This window comes from Mercenaria mercenaria, chromosome 9 (genome assembly GCF_021730395.1).
Source record: "Mercenaria mercenaria strain notata chromosome 9, MADL_Memer_1, whole genome shotgun sequence".
In the NCBI taxonomy this organism is placed as follows: Eukaryota; Metazoa; Mollusca; class Bivalvia; order Venerida; family Veneridae; genus Mercenaria; species Mercenaria mercenaria.
This window is the reverse complement of record NC_069369.1, coordinates 73952182-73974807: the sequence shown is the minus strand read 5'-3', so window position 1 is coordinate 73974807 and position 22626 is coordinate 73952182. Positions and strand designations below refer to the sequence as shown.

General features: G+C 35.0%; 1 protein-coding gene across 1 annotated transcript in view; it reads left to right on the top strand.

Moving 5' to 3' along the window:
• The first annotated feature begins 2913 nt into the window (after positions 1–2913).
• Positions 2914–22626, top strand: part of LOC123547468 (lateral signaling target protein 2 homolog) — a 33363-nt gene continuing 13650 nt past the window's right edge. The window contains exons 1-6 of the mRNA XM_045334598.2: positions 2914–3050; positions 14715–14993; positions 15422–15571; positions 16074–16126; positions 17157–17246; positions 20370–20459. Of these exons, the coding sequence (XP_045190533.2) occupies positions 3015–3050; positions 14715–14993; positions 15422–15571; positions 16074–16126; positions 17157–17246; positions 20370–20459 (698 nt within the window). The 5' untranslated portion in view covers positions 2914–3014. The remainder of the gene's footprint in view (positions 3051–14714; positions 14994–15421; positions 15572–16073; positions 16127–17156; positions 17247–20369; positions 20460–22626) is intronic.

Sequence of the window (22626 nt, the reverse complement as noted above, 5' to 3'; positions counted from 1 at the left end):
TCTGACACTCATTAAGGGATTTTAATATCAAATGGCACAAGTGTTCCCCATAATGAGACGACGTGTCATGCACAAGTCCCGGACTCCTAGCTCAAAGGTCAAGGTCACAATTGGGGGTCAAATGTCTACAGAGTTTTTTTCTGTCCCGTCCATAACTCTGCCATCCATGAAGGGATTTTAATATTACTTGGCACAAAATTTGTGTTATTTAAGATGAGACAACATGTCATGCACAAAACCCGGACCCTTAGCTCAAAGGTCAAGGTCACAATTGTAGATCAAAGGTCAATAAGGTTTTTTCCTGTCCGATCCAGAACTCTGTCATCTATCAAGGGATTACAATATTACTTGGCATAAAATGTTCCCCATGATGAGACGACCTGTCATGCGCAAAACCCAGTACCCTTGCTTAAAGTTCAAGGTCACACTTTGAGATCAAATGTCAATAGGATTTTTTTTCTGTCCAGTCTATAACTTTGTCATGCAAAACAGGATTTAGATATCAGTTGGCACAAATATTCCCCTGGATGAGACAACATGTCATGCGCAAAACCCAGGCCCAAGGTCTAATGTCAAGGTCATACTTAGAGACCAAAGGTCGGACACAAGAATTACTTTGTCTGGAGCATTTCTTCTTCATGCATGGAGGGATTGTGATGTACCTTGGCACAAATGTTCACCAACATAAGACGAATTGTCATGTGCAAGAACCAGGTCCCTAGATCTAAGGTCAAGGTCATATTTAGAGGGTAAAGGTCAAATTTGAGAATGACTTAGTACGGAGCATTTCTTCTTCATGCATGGAGGGATTTTGATGTAACTTGGACCAAATGTTCACCACCATGAGGCACCTTTGTTTTTAGAATTACGTCCCTTTGTTTTTACTATAAATGAATTTTATTGTAACTTTTTATTAGAGAAAAAACGAGACCACTTTTCTGTGGTACAACATGCATGTTACATCCAATTTTTAGGTGTACTTTGACCTATCTCTACCTGGTAAAGAGTTTCTTGTGGACTTATATTATATAGATTTTTTTTAGAATTAATATATAGTACAATATTGTTTATACATCATTGACAGATATCTGTTCATTATGTTATACTGCAGTAGAGAAAATTAGGTACCTTCCAGTAGGGGACTTTGTATTGCATGGCAATACTTCATTCACTTGTTTATTTCTGTTATATCAAAGAATACATTTGTAATACGCATTTTAATGTTACACAATTTCAACTCTTTTATGTATAGAGCAAATTTTGCAACCTGGTAAGAGTAGTAGATTTTATACCGATTTATCAATACAAAAACACAAGTCTCTTTTATCTATTTTTTCCCCTATTAATTTTCATTTTCTTATTATAATAATTATAAATTTAACGATTATCTAAGACTTACATAAATAGATAAAGTTTTTCAAATAAATAATTCAGATATATCATTGAATAATTACCTCCCTTTATTATTATTTTTTAATTTCTAAATAAAAGTTTTCTTGTGGAAACCTATAAATTTCTATAAGTAGCGCAGGTTTTTAAGTAGAAAGTATATGTACCCTAATTTTGGCAGGTGTACGTCGATTGTATTCTTTACGTAAACATCACTTCCGTGATTCCATATAACGTTACTTATCTTATGTATTTGTTAGCCAGAATAATGGCAAAATATGTAATCTAAGAATTGTGCATGTGACTTGATAAAGGCCCTGGACCGAAGCGGTGTCGTAATTGATAATAAAACTAAAGATAAACAATCTCTACGGATATATATTACTTATATACAGTGTAGTTCGTACATAACTTACTTATACACAGTACTAATTTATGCTAATTTTTAAGCCTTTTTATTGTGTTACTTTTATTGTTGTTGTCCGATTTAACGTCACACCGACACATGATAAGTCATATGGCGACTTTCCAGCTTTAATGGTGGAGGAAGACCCCAGGTGCCCCTCCATGCAATATTTCATCACGAGCGGGCACCTGGGTAAAACCACCGACTTTCCGTAGTCCGCTTGTTATTGACCCTTCGCACTGCATGCCATATCATGACAGTGAACAAGTGTATGAAGTTTCAATCCTTTCCCATTAGTGGTTACTGAGATACCAGCTTACATACAAAAACTTAACAAAAAACGTCTATGTTGAAAAAGGGGCATAATTTTGTAAAAAAGCAAAATAAAGTTATGGGACCTACTTTGTGCATGTCGGATCATGACAGTGTACATGTGTGTGAAATTTCAATCCATTCCAATTAGTGAGTACTGAGATACCAGCTTACATACAAAACCTTAACCAAAAAATTCTAAGTCGAAAAAGGGGCATAATTGTGTAAAAAAGCAAAATAGAGTTATGGAACCTGTGCAGTGTAAGTCAGTTTATCACAGTAAATAAGTGTGTGAAGTTTCAATCCATTTCCACAAGTGGTTACTGAGATACCAGCTTACGTATACAAAACCTTAACCAAAAATTTCTAAGTAAAAAAGAGGCATAATTTTGTAAAAAAGCAAAATAGAGTTATGGAACCTGTGCAGTGTAAGTCAGTTTATCACAGTGAATAAGTGTGTGAAGTTTCAATCCATTCCCACAAGTGGTTGCTGAGATACCAGCTTACATACAAAAACTTAACCAAATCGGGACGCGGACGCCGACGCAGATGCGAACGCTGACGCCGACGCATGGGCGAGTGCAATAGCTCTACTATTCTATGAATAGTCGAGCTAAAAATTCAAACAATATAGCCTTATGTAATTAGTAATTAGTAAAATAGATAATTGTCACGATGACCTTTTAGCGAAAAAAATGTTTGTTCATACTTGCACGAAACTATAGTAGATCTACATGCATCTTTTCGGTGTTACAATTTCTTTAGCTTTTCCGACCAAACAGGAAGTATCGTAGGAGGTGAGATTACACGAGAGTTGTGTGATCGAAATGATCGAGATGAAATTGTCAAGTCGAGAAGACAAAAAAATCATGTGACGATGAGCGAAATTCAACTTTAATCAGTAGAAATGAATTCCATAAGAAAATGGCTGTATAAGCCAAAAGTATGTATCATCAAAAAATGGTCTTAACCTTATTTATGACCAGGAATATTCATCGAAAAGTGGACAAGAAGTTGATGACTAATTTTTTTGTAAATAAAAACAAAAACTTTGAGGGACATAATCGTGTGTTGTATAACCGTAGATTAATTATTGATTTTGATAACAAAAAGTCCATAATTTATCGTATTTTTGTTGTCTGACAAATTAGCTTTACTCATTTGGCTTATCGGGATGACCAGGGTTTTCCCTAGGATTTTTTATTGGAAGTGTCTAGCCGTCCGGTAACCGGACGACTAGCCTGCATTCTAGTCGTCCGGTTACCGGACGGCTAGCAAATCCTCAGGGGATTTTCTAGTCATCCGGTAATTGATTTCTTAAAGACACTGATTCTGGTATGCCTGGTATGTGGCCTATGGGGATGATAAGGTCTGCGTATTGGCGGTAAGGGCCAATACACAAGTCTGGACAATAGATAGACTTGCTTCTGTTTATCATAATAAGCTACTGTATAGCTACTGTGCATTAAATAAATTGCAGGTGATATTTCTCACCTTTATAGCAAATCAGTTCTCACCTTTATAATGAGTTTTGAAAGCTTGATTGAATTAGGGCTAAATAAACAAAGTTATAAGATACAAAAGTGTTTTTAACAATTACATCTCATCATTGCTGTTATATCAAAAATATAAAAAATGCATTCAGGCACATAGCTTTTAGAAATAATAAATTATGTGTATTTTGAACATTGATATATCTTTATTGCTGGATTTTATTATACATAAAAGAAACGTTATTTAGACAACACAAGGGGAATTATGCATTTTCAATAAATAAAATCCTTCTGTCCATATTCCTTTTTTATCTATTAAAAATGCAACTGAACACTTCTTTAATTTCTAATAAAATCCAGCAATTATCACTTTTTTTCTGGTTTTATTTTGTTACTTTTGATAAAAAAAAATCATAATCATTGAAAAAACAAACTTGTGATTTCTCTTATTAAGTTTTAAATAATTATTTTATTGCTAATGAGTGAGAATTGCTTTGCTATAAGAGTTATAATATAATTTGCCAGGGCATTACTCAACATGACTGAGCAATCAAAATCAGTATATATCCAATTCAAATAATTTTGTGTACATTCTGAAAAAAATAAAAAAAACAACAACCAAAACACAGCATTTCAATCAATAAAATGCAAACACAGGAAATAACCAATTTATCTGTAGGCAATAAAATTTATGATTCTCTGACAATAATTAGGCTACATGTCAAGTCTACAGGGGTTTTATGGACCCTTATCAGACTGGACCAGACAGGATCTTGTATATTGGGGATTAAAAAGTCTGGTATTTAGGGGGGTCACTTATATAGGAGATTTTCTTTGCCTTTAATGAATAAGTAATGATTTTATATAGTTTTAAATGTTATTTACTTAAAATATCAATACTTATCTGATTTTTCAGTCGATTAACAGGGTTAGACACTAACTTATTTGAACAAGGTTCCCAAAGGAATCTCTACTTTTTAAATCTGGGGGTCCTCCTCAGGCTTTGGGATCCCTCGTAATATGATATATAAAAACAATCACAACAGGTGTCTTATGAGAAGTTACGGTCGTGACCCCAGTGGGATTCGAACCCGCAACCTCTGTATTGAGTTGCTGACACCTTTACTACTACAGAAGAATGTATCCGAACTGATATCAATTTACATGTTTGCCAATGTCAAGACAAGGTCTCGATTTTGGAGACACTTGTATCTTATAGATATAATCATTGTCAAGTCTATTGTGACAACCACTAAAAATTATAATATCAAAAAAAAAATTCTTGAAATTCTTGACTTCTCTTCATATATTTTAAAATATAAAATCTTAATATTACCTGGCATATATAATTCCGATGATACAAAATTTATTGTAGTTTCTCTTTGAGGTTTGAAGATATAAAGTGTTAAAGTAAGGGAATTATATTTTTAGGGATAAAATTCTATTTTGGATAACTTTTACATTGAAATTCATATACAATTTCATTTTGATGTTTGAAAGTTTGATTTATAGTTAATAGACTTATCTTCGGAATCGGTAAGTATTTATATAAAAAAAACAACCATCAAACTGAATAACACTACAAAAATAACGGATCGTAAAATTTCTGAAAGTGCAAAAAGATCGCTGAGATCGAGACTCGTAACCGACTACAGTATTCTTGTGCTAAAAATTAAAATATTTTTAGTTAATATTACGTAATATTTTGATGATCAAACGTCGGTACATCACGGGTGACTTCCGCTGCAATTAACTCTTGGGGTGTCATAAAATATTTGGAAGCCGCGGTCCTTCTGTTTTGATTAACAATTCCCGTTATGTAAGGCCATAAATTCCAAGCCATCGTAAACACAAATTGTTGGCATGTATCACGCGTGACCTTCATGACCTAACACATTTAAAAATACTTAGATGTGAAATGGTTGTTATTTTTAGAACGAGGAAAGTCCCGCGAACCGGCCAGTTGCAAGCAGTTTTCTCAGTAATTTTCCATGATGTAGCGTCGTGCACATGTAGGAAAAAACCCCGGTGTCTTTCGTTGCAAAGTACTCGATATATTTAAATAGTAACCACATGATCTTGTACGTAAATAATGATGACGAAATCCCATTATCATCTGAAATTTGTTTCTTTAGGAAACGAACGAAAATAAAGCGATTAATTATGAAACACGGGATAAAACGATTCTGTTCAAATGGCCGTTAATCGGTATTATACGTTTCTATCGGGTAACCGATAGACACGGGTCAATACGTTTCTGTTTGGTAATCGATAGATACGGTGATAAACGTATCGATGTGGGAAAGGGTTAAAATATTTTTCAAACAGGTATTTATCTTTTACTTTTTGGATACCATTGACAAAAAAAAATAGGTATCCAGCCGGAATCCCAGGTTTTAGAAGTTGGTGTTCCTCCTCAAAATTTGGGATCCTCGGGCCCCCGGGACACCGTTAGTGTCGAACCCTGATTAAACGCAAGAGATCGTGTTTGTTTACAAATCCGTTGATATTCTATTTTTAGAAATGATAAAACATTGACCGCCAAACGTCCGTATAGTATGCTATTTTGTAAAAAAGGTATGTTTTTTCTTACGGCCTAAACTTTAATTATTAAAACACAAATCTGTATATATATTTTGAAGAATGGAAATCTTAAAAAAGCAATTCATTCATTAATTTTGACTATAATTATTTCAAAATAAAATGGGTTAATTATGAACGCTTAACTACTGTTTTTCTTAAAGTTTTGAACATCACGCAGCCGCTTTTGAAATTAGATGTCATTTAAAACAGTTATTCATTAAAAAAATATTTGAATACTAAAATATGAAAATTTGAAAGTACTTCAAAACTGTTAAATTTTGAAAATACAGTGAAAAAGTTGTTAAAATTAAAAAATTCTGTTCCCATAAAAGCCTCCAGATGAACAGATTTTAATAAGTGACGTCATGTTGATCTTGCCATTATTGAGTTCGGCAAACTTCCATTTTATCGGCTGAATAATGCAGTGATTTATTGTAAATGTTTATAGTATGTATTTACACAAAATTTTGTTTGCAGATAAGTATCGATATCTTAAGTAGGTAACATTAAAACTATATAAAATCATGTCTTATTCATTAGGAGATCAATTACCGGATGACTAGAAAATCTCTTGAGGATTTGCTAGCCGTCCGGTAACCGGACGACTAGAACGCAGGCTAGGCGTCCGGTTACCGGACGGCTGGACACTTCCTTTTTTATTGGAAGTGTCTAGGGGTACGGATGCATACCCCTAGAATCTGATTCTAGAGGTACGGATCCGTACCTCTAGACAAGCCTGTTAGGGGTTTTCTAGGGGTATGGACTTCCGTTTTTCTAGAGATTAAGGGTCATTTACATTTCAAATTTTGTTGAAAATGAAATAGCAAATAACATTTCATCAGAATTCACCTTAAACTTAGATCTAAATGGTTTACAGATAACAACATTCATCCGATTTGTTACATTTTCTTTCGGAACGTAAATAACCAAGGAACACCAAATAAATCACGAAGTTTCGAACTGGCAGAAAAAAAAGATATAAAGATTAAACAAAATACTTTTAAGTATGTTGGGGAAAAACTTATTTTTAATTGATAATTAGCCCTTAGTGTATTTATGTTTTTGACACATTTGGTAGCCGTTACGAGATACATGGGACTTTTCACAAACAGTTTCTTTTACTTAATGTCGCTTAATTGATTATTAAACAATCAGTTCCGTGCCGATTATCATTATACAACAATGTACACTGTTAAATAACAAAATAGATTGGTGCATATTATTATGCCTAATTTATTTATTTATCTATTTGCTGAATTTCAAATAGAATTCATTTAAGGGATAGATTCATTCATTAATCTAGCTGTTATCAACAGTTTATTTGACAACAAACTAATTCCTATGGGCACAGAACAGTGTATTCATTTGGAGTTCCTCGGTTATTTTGGTTTTGAAAGAGAAGGTAAACAATCGGACAAACGCTGGTATCTGTAAACCAATTAGATCCAAGTTTTAAGTGAAGACTGGTTAAGACTTAGTTGTTATTTCATTTTCACCAAAATTTAAGATATAAATAACCCTAAATCTCTAGAAAAAGGAGGTCCGTACCCCTAGTAAACCCCTAACAGGCTTGTCTAGAGGTACGGATCTGTACCTCTAGAATCAGATTCTAGAGGTACGGATCCGTACCCCTAGACACTTCCTTTTTTATTTGGGGGAAATGATGTCCCGTAGGTTTGCATTTTAGGGGACATACACATGATTTTGGGGGACTAACTTTTTAAACTGTTACTTTCATGATACAGTAGACTTATACATGTATGTATAGGGTTTAGTATCATTTTCTTTCTCCGTACAACTTTAAATACCACCTTTTTGGAATTACATAGTCTTATTTTAGCATTGGCGGAGATTGCCGTTAATACTCGTCACAAGCCCTGATGGATCGGCTTTTTACGCGGTTGAACATATACCGTCCGGGTTTGGACGAACCAGATCGGCTTTTAGCGAAATTAACCAAATAAGGTAATTTAACCTTGATTTTTCCCAGGAATCCCCGTTTGGTCGATGAAAGATATGATGGGAAATTTGATTGGTTCGCAATATATTTCTGTCCAATGAAATAGCGCGTTTCAAACTAAATTTGGCTTGCTCTCCGAGATGGATGCTCTGATAAAAAAAAGAAGATAAACAAAGATGTTGCCAAAAATTAAGTTTCAAATTTTAAGAGCCACAAGAAAAAAATTATTGGGAAGGATTTCTTGCGTGACATTGAGGTTGCACTCTTGCAGGTTTTTGGGGACATGACTGCCAAAAATCGCGTAATCCCGCACTTTTTACGCGGTAAGGAAAACCCTGGATGACTTGTATAAATTTAATATGAACTTACCTAGAAAGCAGAGCTCCCTTGAAAAATCACCAGTGCCCCGTGAAAATTAAAGGTGTGCTGCTGAAATTATGGATCCGTTTTAAGAAGTTTATGTTCTTTAAGATCTATTAAAATTTTAAGAATTGAAGATAATTCATGATTTCTGAATGAATGTCTTAGAATGCATTAAGATTAAATCTTGACATGCGAAAATTCTACAGATATGCTTTATACGAACTAAAGAAAGTTACGGTTCCTTTTTAGAAGGAAGAATATGTTCAACTTTAAGGCAAAAATACTGCTATGATAGACGTCTGGTATGGGGGAATGAAAATCATTTACATGTACTAAGCTTGTTTAAAACCCAAAGGACTAGCCATCTTTAAAAGTTAGTGATAAGAATTTTACCCAGAAAAAATCACTGTTTGCCGAAATTCTCGAAAACTCCTGTTTTACGAATTGCTAAGTTAACAGTCTATGACATTTTTATGGTTAATCTTTTAGCACTACTGGTATAGAATAGGAATGGTAGTAGGAGCCTTTTTGATGTTTATTGATAATTCATAGCCAATAGTTTTGTTTTTTTTTCCTAGTAATAAACTCTGGTCAGTGATTTTAAGCTTATGGATGAAATATATGTGAACGGTGAGAAGAGCATTATATGCTTTTCGCAGTTCAATGCCTGTATATTTTGTTCCCAAAACCTTTTTAAAAAATAAGTTTTATCTACAGACAGTACATTGGAACCTGACATCACTAACAAAACACTTGTTAAATAGGGATTTTTCTAGAGCGGAATAGCAGGGCGCAGCGCCCTGACCATTTTTAGCGCCGCCCTTCTGCCCGAAATCGCCGCCCTTTTGCCTTTCTTCAGCGCCCCTTTGCCCTTATAGCATCGCCCCTTTTACCATTAATTAAGTATTTCAAAATGAATTGCCCATCAGTCATCTGTCAAAATACCATCCCAAATAATTGTCAGTCGATACGAAGTTATGACACGCACCGACTATACACAGGTGCTGTGTATTTGCCCGAGGCATGTATGAAGTATCGGCATGCAGACGACGACCGACCGAATTGTAACAAACAACAATTAGATAGGTCAGCAATTAAAGCAAACTGCAAAACAGAATAAAAAAGGAGAAAAAACATATCTTAAAACCACTTATTAAATGCCGATTAATGGCCAGTAATTATCGGCAATTAGCGTGGCACCTTGTGTCAATTTTGTTGTTCACAGTTTGATCTCTGTTAAAGATAACAGTACGCCTATCAGAGTATCTATGATTTTGTTATATTTATTTCATCAAAATACTATTAAATTTGTATGATATAAATTTTGTTTAAAAGAAAATGAACCACTCAGTCTTTTGTAGAACGTAACGGCAATCTCAGAATTTAGCGTAGACAGTCAGCGTGTAGAGTAGTTTCCCTTTACCAAAATGGCGAAAATCGTAAACAAAGTTATTTTGAAGTTGGAAAATTGTCTACACCTTTGTATAATATGCACCCACGATTCTCGGGGGAGGGGGTCCGGGTTAAAAAAAATTGTGTATATATATACACGAGTATCAACGGTACATTTAGTAATATAATGAATAATGACAGATATGCACCAGAATTATTAAATTATTCAATAGTGTCTTTATGGTATATTTCTAATCAAGAAAACTTTCAAGACAAAAATAATGTATGCAAACATAAAACAAACTGCATGTATTTATAAATGATAAGCATGGTATATATACCAACAAATATTAATGCTTTTTCCTGACATTCAGATTCATTGCAAATCTTTCTGTAGTACCTTTACAATGTAGACATTACAACAAAAACCATGGAAATCTACCTTATGATTTTCGTAGAGTCACGGTAGACAAGGGTACGCAACGCGCAAAATGCGCCCTGCCCCTTTTTAGCAGCACCCTGCCCTTTTTAGAAGTCTAGAAAAATCCCTATTAAATTTCACATGAATGACTTTATTTTTTACAATGCTTTCAAAACTCATAAAAAAGAAACGAAAAAAAAAAACACTGAAGTAAAAAAGAAATTTAAAAAAAAGGGATTGCTTGCGGTGAGGATCGAACTCCTGACCTTTGGTTTTCAACGCAAATTCGGTAACCACTGCACCAATGTAAAGTATGACATCATCATCACAAATATAAGAATACATAATAAATTTCAGTAATGGCAGCGTGACGAAAATCGTTTCCCATTGAAAATATTGTATTTTTTTTTTTTTTTTCTTCGTAGAGAATGTATTTAGCACTAAATTCTTATTATCAGATGTTCATTTATATATTTATTCAACGTTCAAAGCAGTAAGCGAAACGCTTTTGTCAACCGTAAACAGCAAGCGTCTACTGACGTCTTACTGATTAAATACTATGAGCATTGTGTACTGGAAGAAACCCGAACAACACAGATTCCAAAAAAGTACCACGAATTTTCAACTCAATAGTTATTCTAAACACAGTTTTATTCATTTTCTTTTTCACACGTTTAACCGTAATGCGACGCTGTTGGCGCCGCTTTGCGGCACAGGTAGCTCTGCTATTATCTGATATTTTTACAAAGTAATTTCTTGGGGACACAGCATTCTTGTCAATAAAATTGAACGGACAAGGCAGTTTTGGCGGTTGTTCCTTATTGCTGTACCTCACATTCTAGTCCAACAAATTTGACAGGACATTTTTTAGTCCTGCAGCATAAGTTCATCTTTACAATATGTTCAGTAAGCTTGGTCTTTTTTTATACGCCCGTTTGAAAAACGGGACGTATTATGGGAACGCCCCTGGCGGGCGGGCGGGCGGGCGGCGTCCACAGACCTTGTCCGGAGCATATCTTCTACATGCATGAAGGGATTTTGATGAAACTTGGCACAGTTGTTCACCATCATGAGACGGAGTGTCATGCGCGAGAACCAGGTCCCTAGGTCTAAGGTCAAGGTCACACTTAGAGGTCAAAGGTCAAATTCAAGAATGACGTTGTCCGGAGCATATCTTCTTCATGCATAGAGGGATTTTGATGAAAGTTGGCACAATTGTTCATCATCATGAGAAGGAGTGTCATGCACAAGAACCAGGTCCCTAGGTCTAAGGTGAAGGTCACACTTAGAGGTCAAAGGATACAAGAATGAAAACTTTGTCCGGAGCATTTCTTCTTCATGCATAGAGGGATTTTGATATAACTTGGCACAAATGTTCACCACCATGAGGCGGAGTGTCATGCGCAAGAACCAGGTCTCTAGGTCTAAGGTCAAGGTCACACTTAGAGGTCAAAGGATACAAGAATGAAAACCTTGTCCGGAGCATTTCTTCTTCATGCATAGAGGGATTTTGATATAACTTGGCACAAATGTTCACCACCACGAGACGTAGTGGCATGCGCAAGAACCAGGTCCCTAGGTCTAAGGTCAAGGTCACACTTAGAGGCCAAAGGTCAGATACAAGAATGACTTTGTCCGAAGCATTTCTTCTTCATGCATGGAGGGATTTTGATGTAACTTGACACAATTATACATCATCATGAGACGAAGTGTCATGTGCAGTTCCCTTCTTTAGAATTACTTCCCTTTGTTGTTACTATAAATAGCTTATATTGTAAGTTTTTCATTACTAGTCGTAGGGAAAAATCGAGACCACTTTTCTGTAGTACAACATGCATGCTACATCCAATTTTGAGGTGTATTTTGACTAGTCTCTACCTGGTAAAGATTTTTGTGAGGACTTACATTTTTTTCATTTTTTTTTTTTTGATTTTTTTTTTTTTTTTTTTTTTTTTTTGATTAACTTCCCTTAGTTGTTACTATAAATAACTTATATTGTAACTTTTTTATAATTGAGCGTAGGGAAAAACCAAGACCACTTTTCTGTGGTACAACATAGATGTTACTTTCCAATTTTAGGTGTATTTTAAGGTATCTCTACCTGGTAAGGAGTTTTTTTGTGGACTAAGAAAAACAAAACACTTAGTTATTACAAAAATTACCACAAAATTAAAATTCCATTTGCAAATACAGGTGCTAGAGTAAAGAAATTTGCTGTGACGGGCGTATATTGTGACATTCTTGCACTCTTGTTGCTCATGGCGGCATCACATTCATGAAATGTCAGATCAAAAGAAATTCTTTTGAAATTTACATGTAAAATATATATAATAATGATAATTATAAGAATATTTTCTCTGTGTTCATTCATCCTGAATTTTTTCCCATATATAACTTTATTATAAGAAGCATTTTTAGACACTGATGTAAGTATCACGGCTCTTGCTGCTGGGTTATTCAGACAGCAAAGTTGCTTCTACCTTCTCGACTTTGACTATAACTTGCATGTCAGGGGTGCAGTCATGACTGTAAGTTACAAAATGGCTGTAATTGTTATCATTGTCATTAATATTTTTATAATAACTATTTTTGTTATTAATATTATGTACAACGCCTTCGAATTAATCAATTATATAATTAGGTGTTTAATCAAGTTATTCAGTTTTAGTCTTAATGTTGCATATTGTGATTTTCCTACATGTCTGTGATATGTCACGTTTAATTGTATAGCTCTCTTGAATGTATTTTTCATATGAAAAGGGCGCTCAACAAATCTGGTATAATAATAATAAATAAACAAAGCATTTTGAAAATCAGCTAAAAAAGTACATGGCTCCAGATAAATGTTTTGGCCTATATGAGTATTGACTCATCATAACTTTTGTAAATGGGTAAAATTGCAAAATCTGAAACTGACTACAAGTAATTTTACTCCTGAAAATTTGTAAATGTGAAAAAAACAGAAATCAGTTTTAATCATTGAAGGTTCGATGTACACCGCCATATGGACACATCTGCAGATGTCTAAAATTATTTTTGTACTTCTAGCATGTGTAAATGTTGAGTTCTGCTCAACCCGGGGCTAGAGGGCATGGGCGATAGCATGCAATTCCACTACCGTCCATGAACAGGCTCAATCAAACCGAGCCTGCAACATTTTCGTTTTTGTCGTGTTGAGCAACATGTGGAGTTTCCATGAATTTGTTTGCAATTCAGCATTCATGTTTTTGCCTCTTTTTTTCTCAATTGGCTTGCTTTGGCTTAAAATCGCTACCAAATCAAACAGAATATTCAATATACCTTTAACTGTGTTTTGGAGATCATTTTTGTTGGTTTAAAAATGTTTAGAGTGTTTGTTCACTTTTTACTTTCTTAGAAAGAGACTTTTTTGTTGTTTACTCTGCAGTAAACGTTGATATTTTGAATTGACACCGCTTTAAAATAGTCACTACCGTACCATCAATATTTATTCCCAACTATTTGATTTAAGCACGCAATGCCACGCATTGAGTGTTCCATGCTGTGTTACGTAAAGCACCCAGACGATTTAGGTTTTGTTTACGCTAGTAAAAGTCATTACGTGCATTTCTGTAATTTCATATACATTTTATTACGCTTAAAAGTGATCAGACATGTGTATATGCATTATTTCAAAGCGTAATTTACGCTTCTACACATCTTATCTGGAGCCCTGAAAGTATGGACTCATTTTGGGTTCAGGACAGTAAAAACATGAAGAGTCTTCATTGAAGACAGCTGTTAAAAACCCAAGTGTTACGACAGCTGTAAAAGACCTGAATGTGAAGACATCTGTAAAAGAGACAGATGTGACTACGGCTGTAAAAGACCCGAGTGTGAAGACAGCAGTTAAAGACCTGTAGTAACCGTCTTGTTGGTTGCATGCTGCATCAGCTTGATCCCTAAAATTGTTGATATCTGTAACAAAATAGTACATTAGGATTTTATGAAACAAGAAAATCAGGATATAGTTTGATGTTTAACTGTTATTCCTACTTGTGTTTGTGACAACTAGGTACTAGTTTAGCATGGCAATGTGCCTGGCTGAAAGAGCCCGGCAACACATAGGTTTAGTTAATCCCAACACATACAATGTAGTAATAAGCACCTGCTAAATATTGTTTGGTAAAAGTAGAGTTTCTTATGTTATGTTTAAAATGTCAGATTTAGGTTTTGCAAGAGCGCAAATTATATGACTATTGTCCTAAATCTTGACACCTCTGACATATGGAAATAAAGAATGAAAGCCTTTTAATATATACGTCAACAAATATGAAATGCCAAGCGTATTTCAATTCAATATTTGTCATTCGGGGTCTCAGTTAGACTTTTTCTTTCAGGAAAGTCTTTCCTGTAGATATTTTTCTGTATTTTCAGAAAACAGACAACACATTACTAGCCCAGTTTTATTTTGCCGATGAAGATTTGAACATAGTTGCTGCAGAACTGGACAGTTTTGATGGACGTAAGGATCCAGAACGTTGCACCATGTTGGTGAATCAGCTGCGTGTATGTCAGGACAAGGTTCTTACTGTGATACAGAAGGTAATGGACGATGCTATACCTGGTGAGAGAGCTAATCGAGACTTCCGCGTGAAATTTCCTGATGATGTGCTACAGGACAGCCTAGCTGGGCAACTTTGGTTTGGAGCAGAGGTAATTTTCAGTGTGTTTTGTGAAAAGTGCAACTATGAATAGTTGACTGCAAATGTTCCGCTGTGTTTGTATAATTTATGCATACATAGTGGTCACATGGTTTAATTTTTAAAAAAATATTCATTTCGAAGTCTTAATATTCGATTGAATAAAAATATATGAAATCACCCAATCCAAGTATTGCTATCATATTATGGCTTATTGCTATATGTCCAAAATTGTATTCTTTAATTCGTTGAGTTTGAGTCAGTATTTAAACATAAATATAAAAAAAAATTGTTGCAATGTATGAATTATATTAGAAAGCTCTACTACATTGCCATTTGTCATTTTGTAAAAGTTTGGTGTTCTACAGAAAGAAATAAACTGTAAACTGTGATTTTTTTAAGTGAAAATAATATGATAAATTTTATGACTTTGGCTTGTAGTGTCTGGCTGCTGGATCAAGCATTTTAAATCGTGAAGTGGAAAGTGCTAGTATGAGACCTTTGGCAAGGGCTCTAACCAAAAACCTTGATAGTTTGCGTGGCATACTTCGAGACCAGTGTCTGCGCAGCTGTACTGAATATACTGAAAGGGTAAGAAAACTTAAGAAGCCTACATATTTATAAACCTAACTTTTCAGCGAGTATGCCAGTTTGACAGAAACTGCTTCTTGTATTACTGCTGTTCTTGCATTGACAGTAGAATAAAGTCAGAAATCCTTGATTTTTCTTCCCTCAGATTCCTTCTGTCAAATTTTCATAAAAATTAATTTAATTTACTGAAATTTTCAGTTGTTTTTTTAACTTAAAATATAGGTAAATGAATGTACAGGAATTTTGACCATTTTGATTACCTATGAAAACTAGTCAACTTTCAGTAATTCAGTAAAAGTCAGTGGATTTGCAATGTCATTGACAGATTTTATTTTCACCTCCTCTTGTGTCAAGTTCTCTTATTTTGAGAGAGATGTGAGCAACAAAGATCAGAAAACTCTGTCCGAAAGATATAGTGTTTCAAAACATGCTTGTAAATTGACAATGCAGTACTTGTTAAATTGAAATACTGTTCTTACCTATACATATAAATGCATTTCAGATAAAAGAAGCCTTGGTGATCTTTGACAAATTGTTTGCAGAATTTGAACTGAGGTAAGTTTACTTGCTAATTCCTATATGAGGTTTCTAAACACTCATAAAAAAGCTCATTTCCTAGATACAGTATCATTTGTTCTTGCACTAAATTTCACGAGAATTGTGTTGCTGTACTATGGCTGTTTGACTTATCTTCTATGGGTGGATTATAGTACCCTTCCAATAAGACATTTCATGTAATTGCATTATTAGACCTGAATTTAGCTATTATTCTTGTAAGTTTGTGCATATCTGATAAAATGCGTAGTGGGGAGGTAAAAAGGAAAATTGTAGATAAACCTCCAGAGATTTACTTGTTCAAGCAAAGGCAGTTGTATTGTTCATTGCAAGGACTTGTAAACGTGATGATTTGATTTGTTTGCCTGAAATTTACAGATGTATTTAAGTACAGAATCATGGAATGGATTTTTGGTCAATTTTAAACTTGTTCTATATTTATCAAATAATCAGTATAACTTTTATGAATCTTAAGAAATGGTCATAAAATAGAATAATACATTTGTATGAAAATGTTTTTATAGGAATCCCTTGTTTCTTATACACCAAACAATTCTATTTTTCCAAATTTTCTGGTTTCAAGCACATCTTTATCTTTTGTTTCCAGTAATAAATAATCTAAGAATGAAAAAGGATTAATCAAAATGAAAAAGAAAGGATTAATCAAAATCAAAGTGTGATTCATGACAAGGATGAAACAGGCTTACAATGTATAACAGACAGGAAAATCTGTTATATTTACCAGTAATCATTTAGTACTACAGGATTGGTACATTGTGACTGAAGGGCATTTTCTCCATTACCGTACTTATCTTAATTAAAAGCAATAAATATTTTAAGTGCCAATGAAAGATGTGTGTCTACTACTGATTCTTGTATGGAGCTTGTTCCTGTTGTCAGATAAAATATCTGACTTATATAACTTATTTCAGCAAATGACTGAGGTGTTATTTTAAAGTTTATAAAACCCAATAAGATAAAACAGATTAAATGAATGAAAAACAAGTATAATTGCTTTTATGTATTTCAGTTATGTAAGTGCAATGGTTCCTGTGAAAACAATGAAGGAGTATGACCTCCTACAAGAGGTGACTGTCCTCTTCTCAGAAACTGTTCAGAGGTAAGTACTGCTTTGTTTTACACCCAGTCTTACTCTTAGATGCCCTGAAAGTTTTGCTCAGATGTTTTTGTTTTGAGACTGGTCACCAAACTCTTAAGTTTGTAATCTGGTTCTTTTCAAACATTTTACAGTTGTAAAACAGGCCAACGCTACGTACAGGAAGGCAATGTTACATGGGTATTATTTAGTCTGCTGAAAAACTGACAGTTTATAGACTTTAAAATGAAATTTAGGAGGAACTGGGGTGGGGTGGGGGGCACTTAGAGTTGCCCTTTTAAGTTGGATCTCACACAGCCAGACCAGAGTTATGGCCCTTGACTTAGACAAAATATGCATAAAGAGTGCCTAAGTTTGTGTGGCATGTATCTCAAAAAGTATTTGACCCAGTATTATGAAACATTACAGGACTATTATTCAGCATTTGAAATTGTGCACCTGGGGTTTTGTTAGAGATATCACTCGCATGGTTCGCACAGGTCCTTGAAAGTCCTTGAATTTGACCCTAAGTCCTTGAAAAGTCCTTGATTTTTTTCTTCCAAAAATCCCCTGAAAAAGTACTTGAATTTTGAAAAAAAAGGTAGAAAAGTCCTTAAATTTTGCTAAAAACAGGGGTGCAATCGTATTGTAGGGGAAAAATACAAAAAACAAATAATAAATAAGTCAAAACGAGCGAAAAAACGGTGTAAAATAAAAATACATGCACACCCACGGAGGGAACGCTAGTTGAACACCGTTTCGGTACGGAAGTTAGATACGGAATGGCGATTTTCACAACGTTAAAATATTATGCGCAAGGTAGCCTGACTTACAACAACAACAATGAGTGGCCCAAAAATAAATGTAGTTTCGCCAATAAATGGCTTACACAGGATGATTATTCATCGTGGTTAAAGGAGTTTAAGTCAGACAAGCATAAGTGTATGTGATAAACTCATTGATGTCGGAACTATGGGAGAAAGTGTGTTGAAATCACACGCGAAAACAAGAAGTGAAGTCCCTTGAGGACAAATTGAAAACTAGTCTTGAGAGCTTGAAAGACTTATAAGAAACATGTACTAAGTATGTATACAGGCAAATATAGCTCATAAAAGGTAATCCCATTGAAGATCTCATAAAGGTTAAGATATGCTATTGTAGCTTATGGAAAATAAAACTGTTCTGTAATTTTTCTTCTATCATAATGCCTTATGAAGAGCCTAAATGGTTTTGTAATTTAAGATTTAAAGCGATTAAAATAGTCCTTGAAAATCAATAAAAAGTCCTTGAAAAGTCCTTGAAAAGTCCTTGAATTTTTTTTGCCAAGTCCTGTATGAACCATGACTCGGCCAGACCAGAATTATGGCTTTTGTCTTCGTGAAAAATATGCATAAAAAGGCATAAAAATTGTGTTGCGCATATCTCAAAAAGTATTATGACCTAAGGTCATGAAACATCATAGGAATATTATTCAGCATGTAAAGTTGTGCATCTGGGATTTTGTTCTACATTTCTTTCAGTCAGACCAGATACTTGATTGTCAGAAATATGCATAAATGGGATATAAGTTTTTGACGCATGTATCGCAAAAAAGACGTAAAACACAAGGGAATTGTTATATAGCATGTGAAGTTACACACCTGGTGTTCTGTTTGGGATTTCACTCAACCAGACTGGAGTTATGCTCATGGACTTAGTGAAAAATACACAAAGTGCTTAAAAGTAGTTTGTCAGATTTGCATATATCTTAAAACTGTTTCACGTAGAGTCATGAAACCATGTAGGAATATTAACGGCATGTGAATTCATACAGCACCTGAGTTTTTTCATTTCATTTTACAAGAGTTATGGCCTTAGACTTAGTCAGAAAACAAAAGTATGTGTCCCATGTGTCTCAAAATGTACTTTACCTAGAGTCATATAAATTAGAGAATTTCTATATAGCATGTGAAGTTGTGCATCTGGTGCTTTCTTTGGGATTTCATTCAGCTAGGCCAGAGTTATGGCCCTTCACCTAGTTGAAATTGCACATAAAGTTCTTAAAAGTTTGTGTTGCAAACATCTTAAAGAATATTTCACTTAAAGTCATGAAACCATGTACAGTGACAGGAGTGAGGCGCACATGTCTTATTGTTTATATTATCATTATTATTTATTATCCCCCGCCGATGAAATCGGGAGGGGGGTATTGAAATGGCTTTGTCTGTCCGTCACGTGCGTGCGTGCGTGCGTCCGCAGCAATTTCTCAGTAACTATCAGGTAGAATTTTATGAAACTTGAAACAAACATGCACCAACATACTGCGATGATGCCCGTCTAGTTTTTTTTTTGATTGGTCAATTTTCCTTAGAGTTATTGCCCTTGATTTATTGAAAAATACCAAAAAATGTCCGTCCACAGCCATTTCTCAGTGACTATGAGGTAGAATTTCATACAACTTGAAATAAAGATGCACCAATATACTGCGATGATGCCCGTCAAGTTTTGTTTTTTTGATTGGTCAATTTCCCTTAGAGTTATTGCCCTTGATTTAATGAAAAATCCACGTCTGCAGCCATTTCTCAGTAACAAGCTGGTAGAACTTCATGAAACTTGAAATAAATATGAACCAACGTACTTTGATGATGCCTGTCATTTGTTTTTATTAATTGGTCAATTTTCCTTAGAGTTATTGCCCTTTAATTGTTTAAAAATCTACAGATTTGTACATAACAAACCAACCAATTGGTAGAATTTCATTAAACTTCTTTCATTCTTTTTTCATGAACATTTATTATAAACATGTGAAGTTGTGTACCCACACCTGGTCACCACCTTGCCTTGGTCACCCCCCCCCCCCCCCCGAAAAAAAAAAAAGATTTTTTTTTTTTCCTTTTTTTTTTCTTTTTTTTTTTTTTTTTTTCAAACCTTGATCAACATGTGATGTTACCCCCCCCCCCCCCCCCCCCCCCCCACCACCACAACCAATTTTCTGTTAAATTGATTTTGACTAATGAAATAATTTGCCTCTAAAGTAACATCCTTAACTTTTTGCCTGATATATTGTTTTGCCATTCCTCACCACAAACCCTTACGGCGGGGGATACCAATTCATCGAATTTGCTTGTTTTTATCTTTTTCTTAGTTTATTTTATTCTTTTATGACAGGGCATTACAAGAGTCACTCCTAACTCAAGATATGATAGATTACTGTGATCCTGCCTTAATGTTCACCATTCCAAGATTAGCTATAGTCTGGTAAGTAAATTATTCAGCCTTTATGTTCAGTATTCCAAGATTAGCTAAAAAATGGGAAGTGGACAATCTTGCTTTAATGTTCACCATTCTAGGAAAACCTATGCAGGGCTTTTTATGCCCCTGAAGGGAGGCATATAGTTTTTGAACCGTCTGTCAGTCTGTCGGTCTGTCAGTCTGTCCGCAATTTTCGTGTCCGGTCCATATCTTTGTCATCGATGGATGGATTTTCAAATAACTTGGCATGAATGTGTACCACAGTAAGTCGACGTGTCGCGCGAAAGACCCAGGTCCGTAGCTCAAAGGTCAAGGTCACACTTAGACGTTAAAGGTCATTTTTCATGATAGTTGGGCGTGTCCGGTCCATATCTTTGTCATCCATGGATGGATTTTCAAATAACTTGGCATGAATGTGTACCACAGTAAGACGACGTGTCGCGCGAAAGACCCAGGTCCGTAGCTCAAAGGTCAAGGTCACACTTAGACGTTAAAGGTCATTTTTCATGATAGTTGGGCGTGTCCGGTCCATATCTTTGTCATCCATGGATGGATTTTCAAATAACTTGGCATGAATGTGTACCACAGTAAGACGACGTGTCGCGTGCAAGACCCAGGTCCGTAGCTCAAAGGTCAAGGTCACACTTACACGTTAAAGGTCATTTTTCATGATAGTGCATTCGTGTCCGGTCCATATCTTTGTCATCCATGGATGGATTTTCAAATAACTTGGCATAAATGTGTACCACAGTAAGACGACGTGTCGTGCGCAAGACCCAGGTCCGTAGCTCAAAGGTCAAGGTCACACTTAGACGTTAAAGGTCATATTTCAACATAGTGCATTGATGGGCGTGTCCGGTCCATATCTTTGTCATTCATGCTTAGAGTTTAAAAATATTGGGCATGGATGTGTACCACAGTAAGATGACGTGTCGCGCGCAAGACCCAGGTCCGTAGGTCAAAGGTCCTAAACTCTAACATTGGCCATAACTATTCATTCAAAGTGCCATCGGGGGCATGTGTCATCCTATGGAGACAGCTCTTGTTTTCCCCTATAAATCTACCTCCGGTAAAAGGAGGTAATCCCAATGCAAAAAAGTATGTTTTTTTCCCAAAGTTGAATTTAAAATTCCCAAATGATTATACCTTTTAGGGTTTTTGCTGTTTTAAGATAGTTTTGCTAATGTGTATGTATATTCAGGTAAATTAATGCTGTAGAACAATTACTGAAATGCAATACATTAATATTTCACACAAAAACACATTTATGTAGATTTTGGTAATTTGCAAATTGTCCCAGTTAAGACATTTTCCGAGAGCATTTTCCCAATTCCACCGGTGTCGATGACATTCCCAAATTGATGAAAAGAAGGCCTGCTATGATCTGGCAATGTTCACCATCCCCAGATTATCAGTAGTCAGGCTTAATGCTCACCATTCCAAAATAAGCTATAGTCTGGTTACGGGGATCCACATCTTTTATTTAGAATCCGACGGATGGTTTATTTCAAAAGGCTATGTTTGATCACGGTCACAAACAAATGGTCGCTGCATTTAATCAAAGAGCTATAATTGTACATTATAGGTCTTTGATTTAATAAGACATCACACGGAAAACCGATAAAAATAATTTTTATAATTACTTGATTTGAAAAAAATTACATGATTCATTTGTTGGGGTTCCAGTTGAAACAAATGCAGAAAATCGTCTTTGCAACCCGATTGTACAAAAAAAAAAAAAAAAAAATGGACGGGCAACCACGAATGATAAAGAAAACTGGAGTGGCACTGTTTATCAAATCGGTCTTTTAAAAAACGTTTCAAAATAAAATTTTGTTTACATCAGAAGTGAACATATAACTTTATAAAATGTAGTTGCTTATTGAAGTACAACGTAAGTGAAATGAAATATCCGTGGCCAACCCGCGTGACGTTTTGGTACTATACATGCGGGAAATTCGATCTCGGCGTTCAAATAACGTACACATTCGGTCCGCGGCAGAGTATTCTTTAAATACTGAGGCTGTTTAGCAGAAAATATGTGTCGTGTAACTCACTTTGACGCATTGTATTTTATAGAATTCCGTCAAAGAATGAGGAAACATCACAAAGTATCTGCCGTGTATACGGTATCGAAGTCACGTGCGTTGGCTTTTAGACTAGTTACGCACAC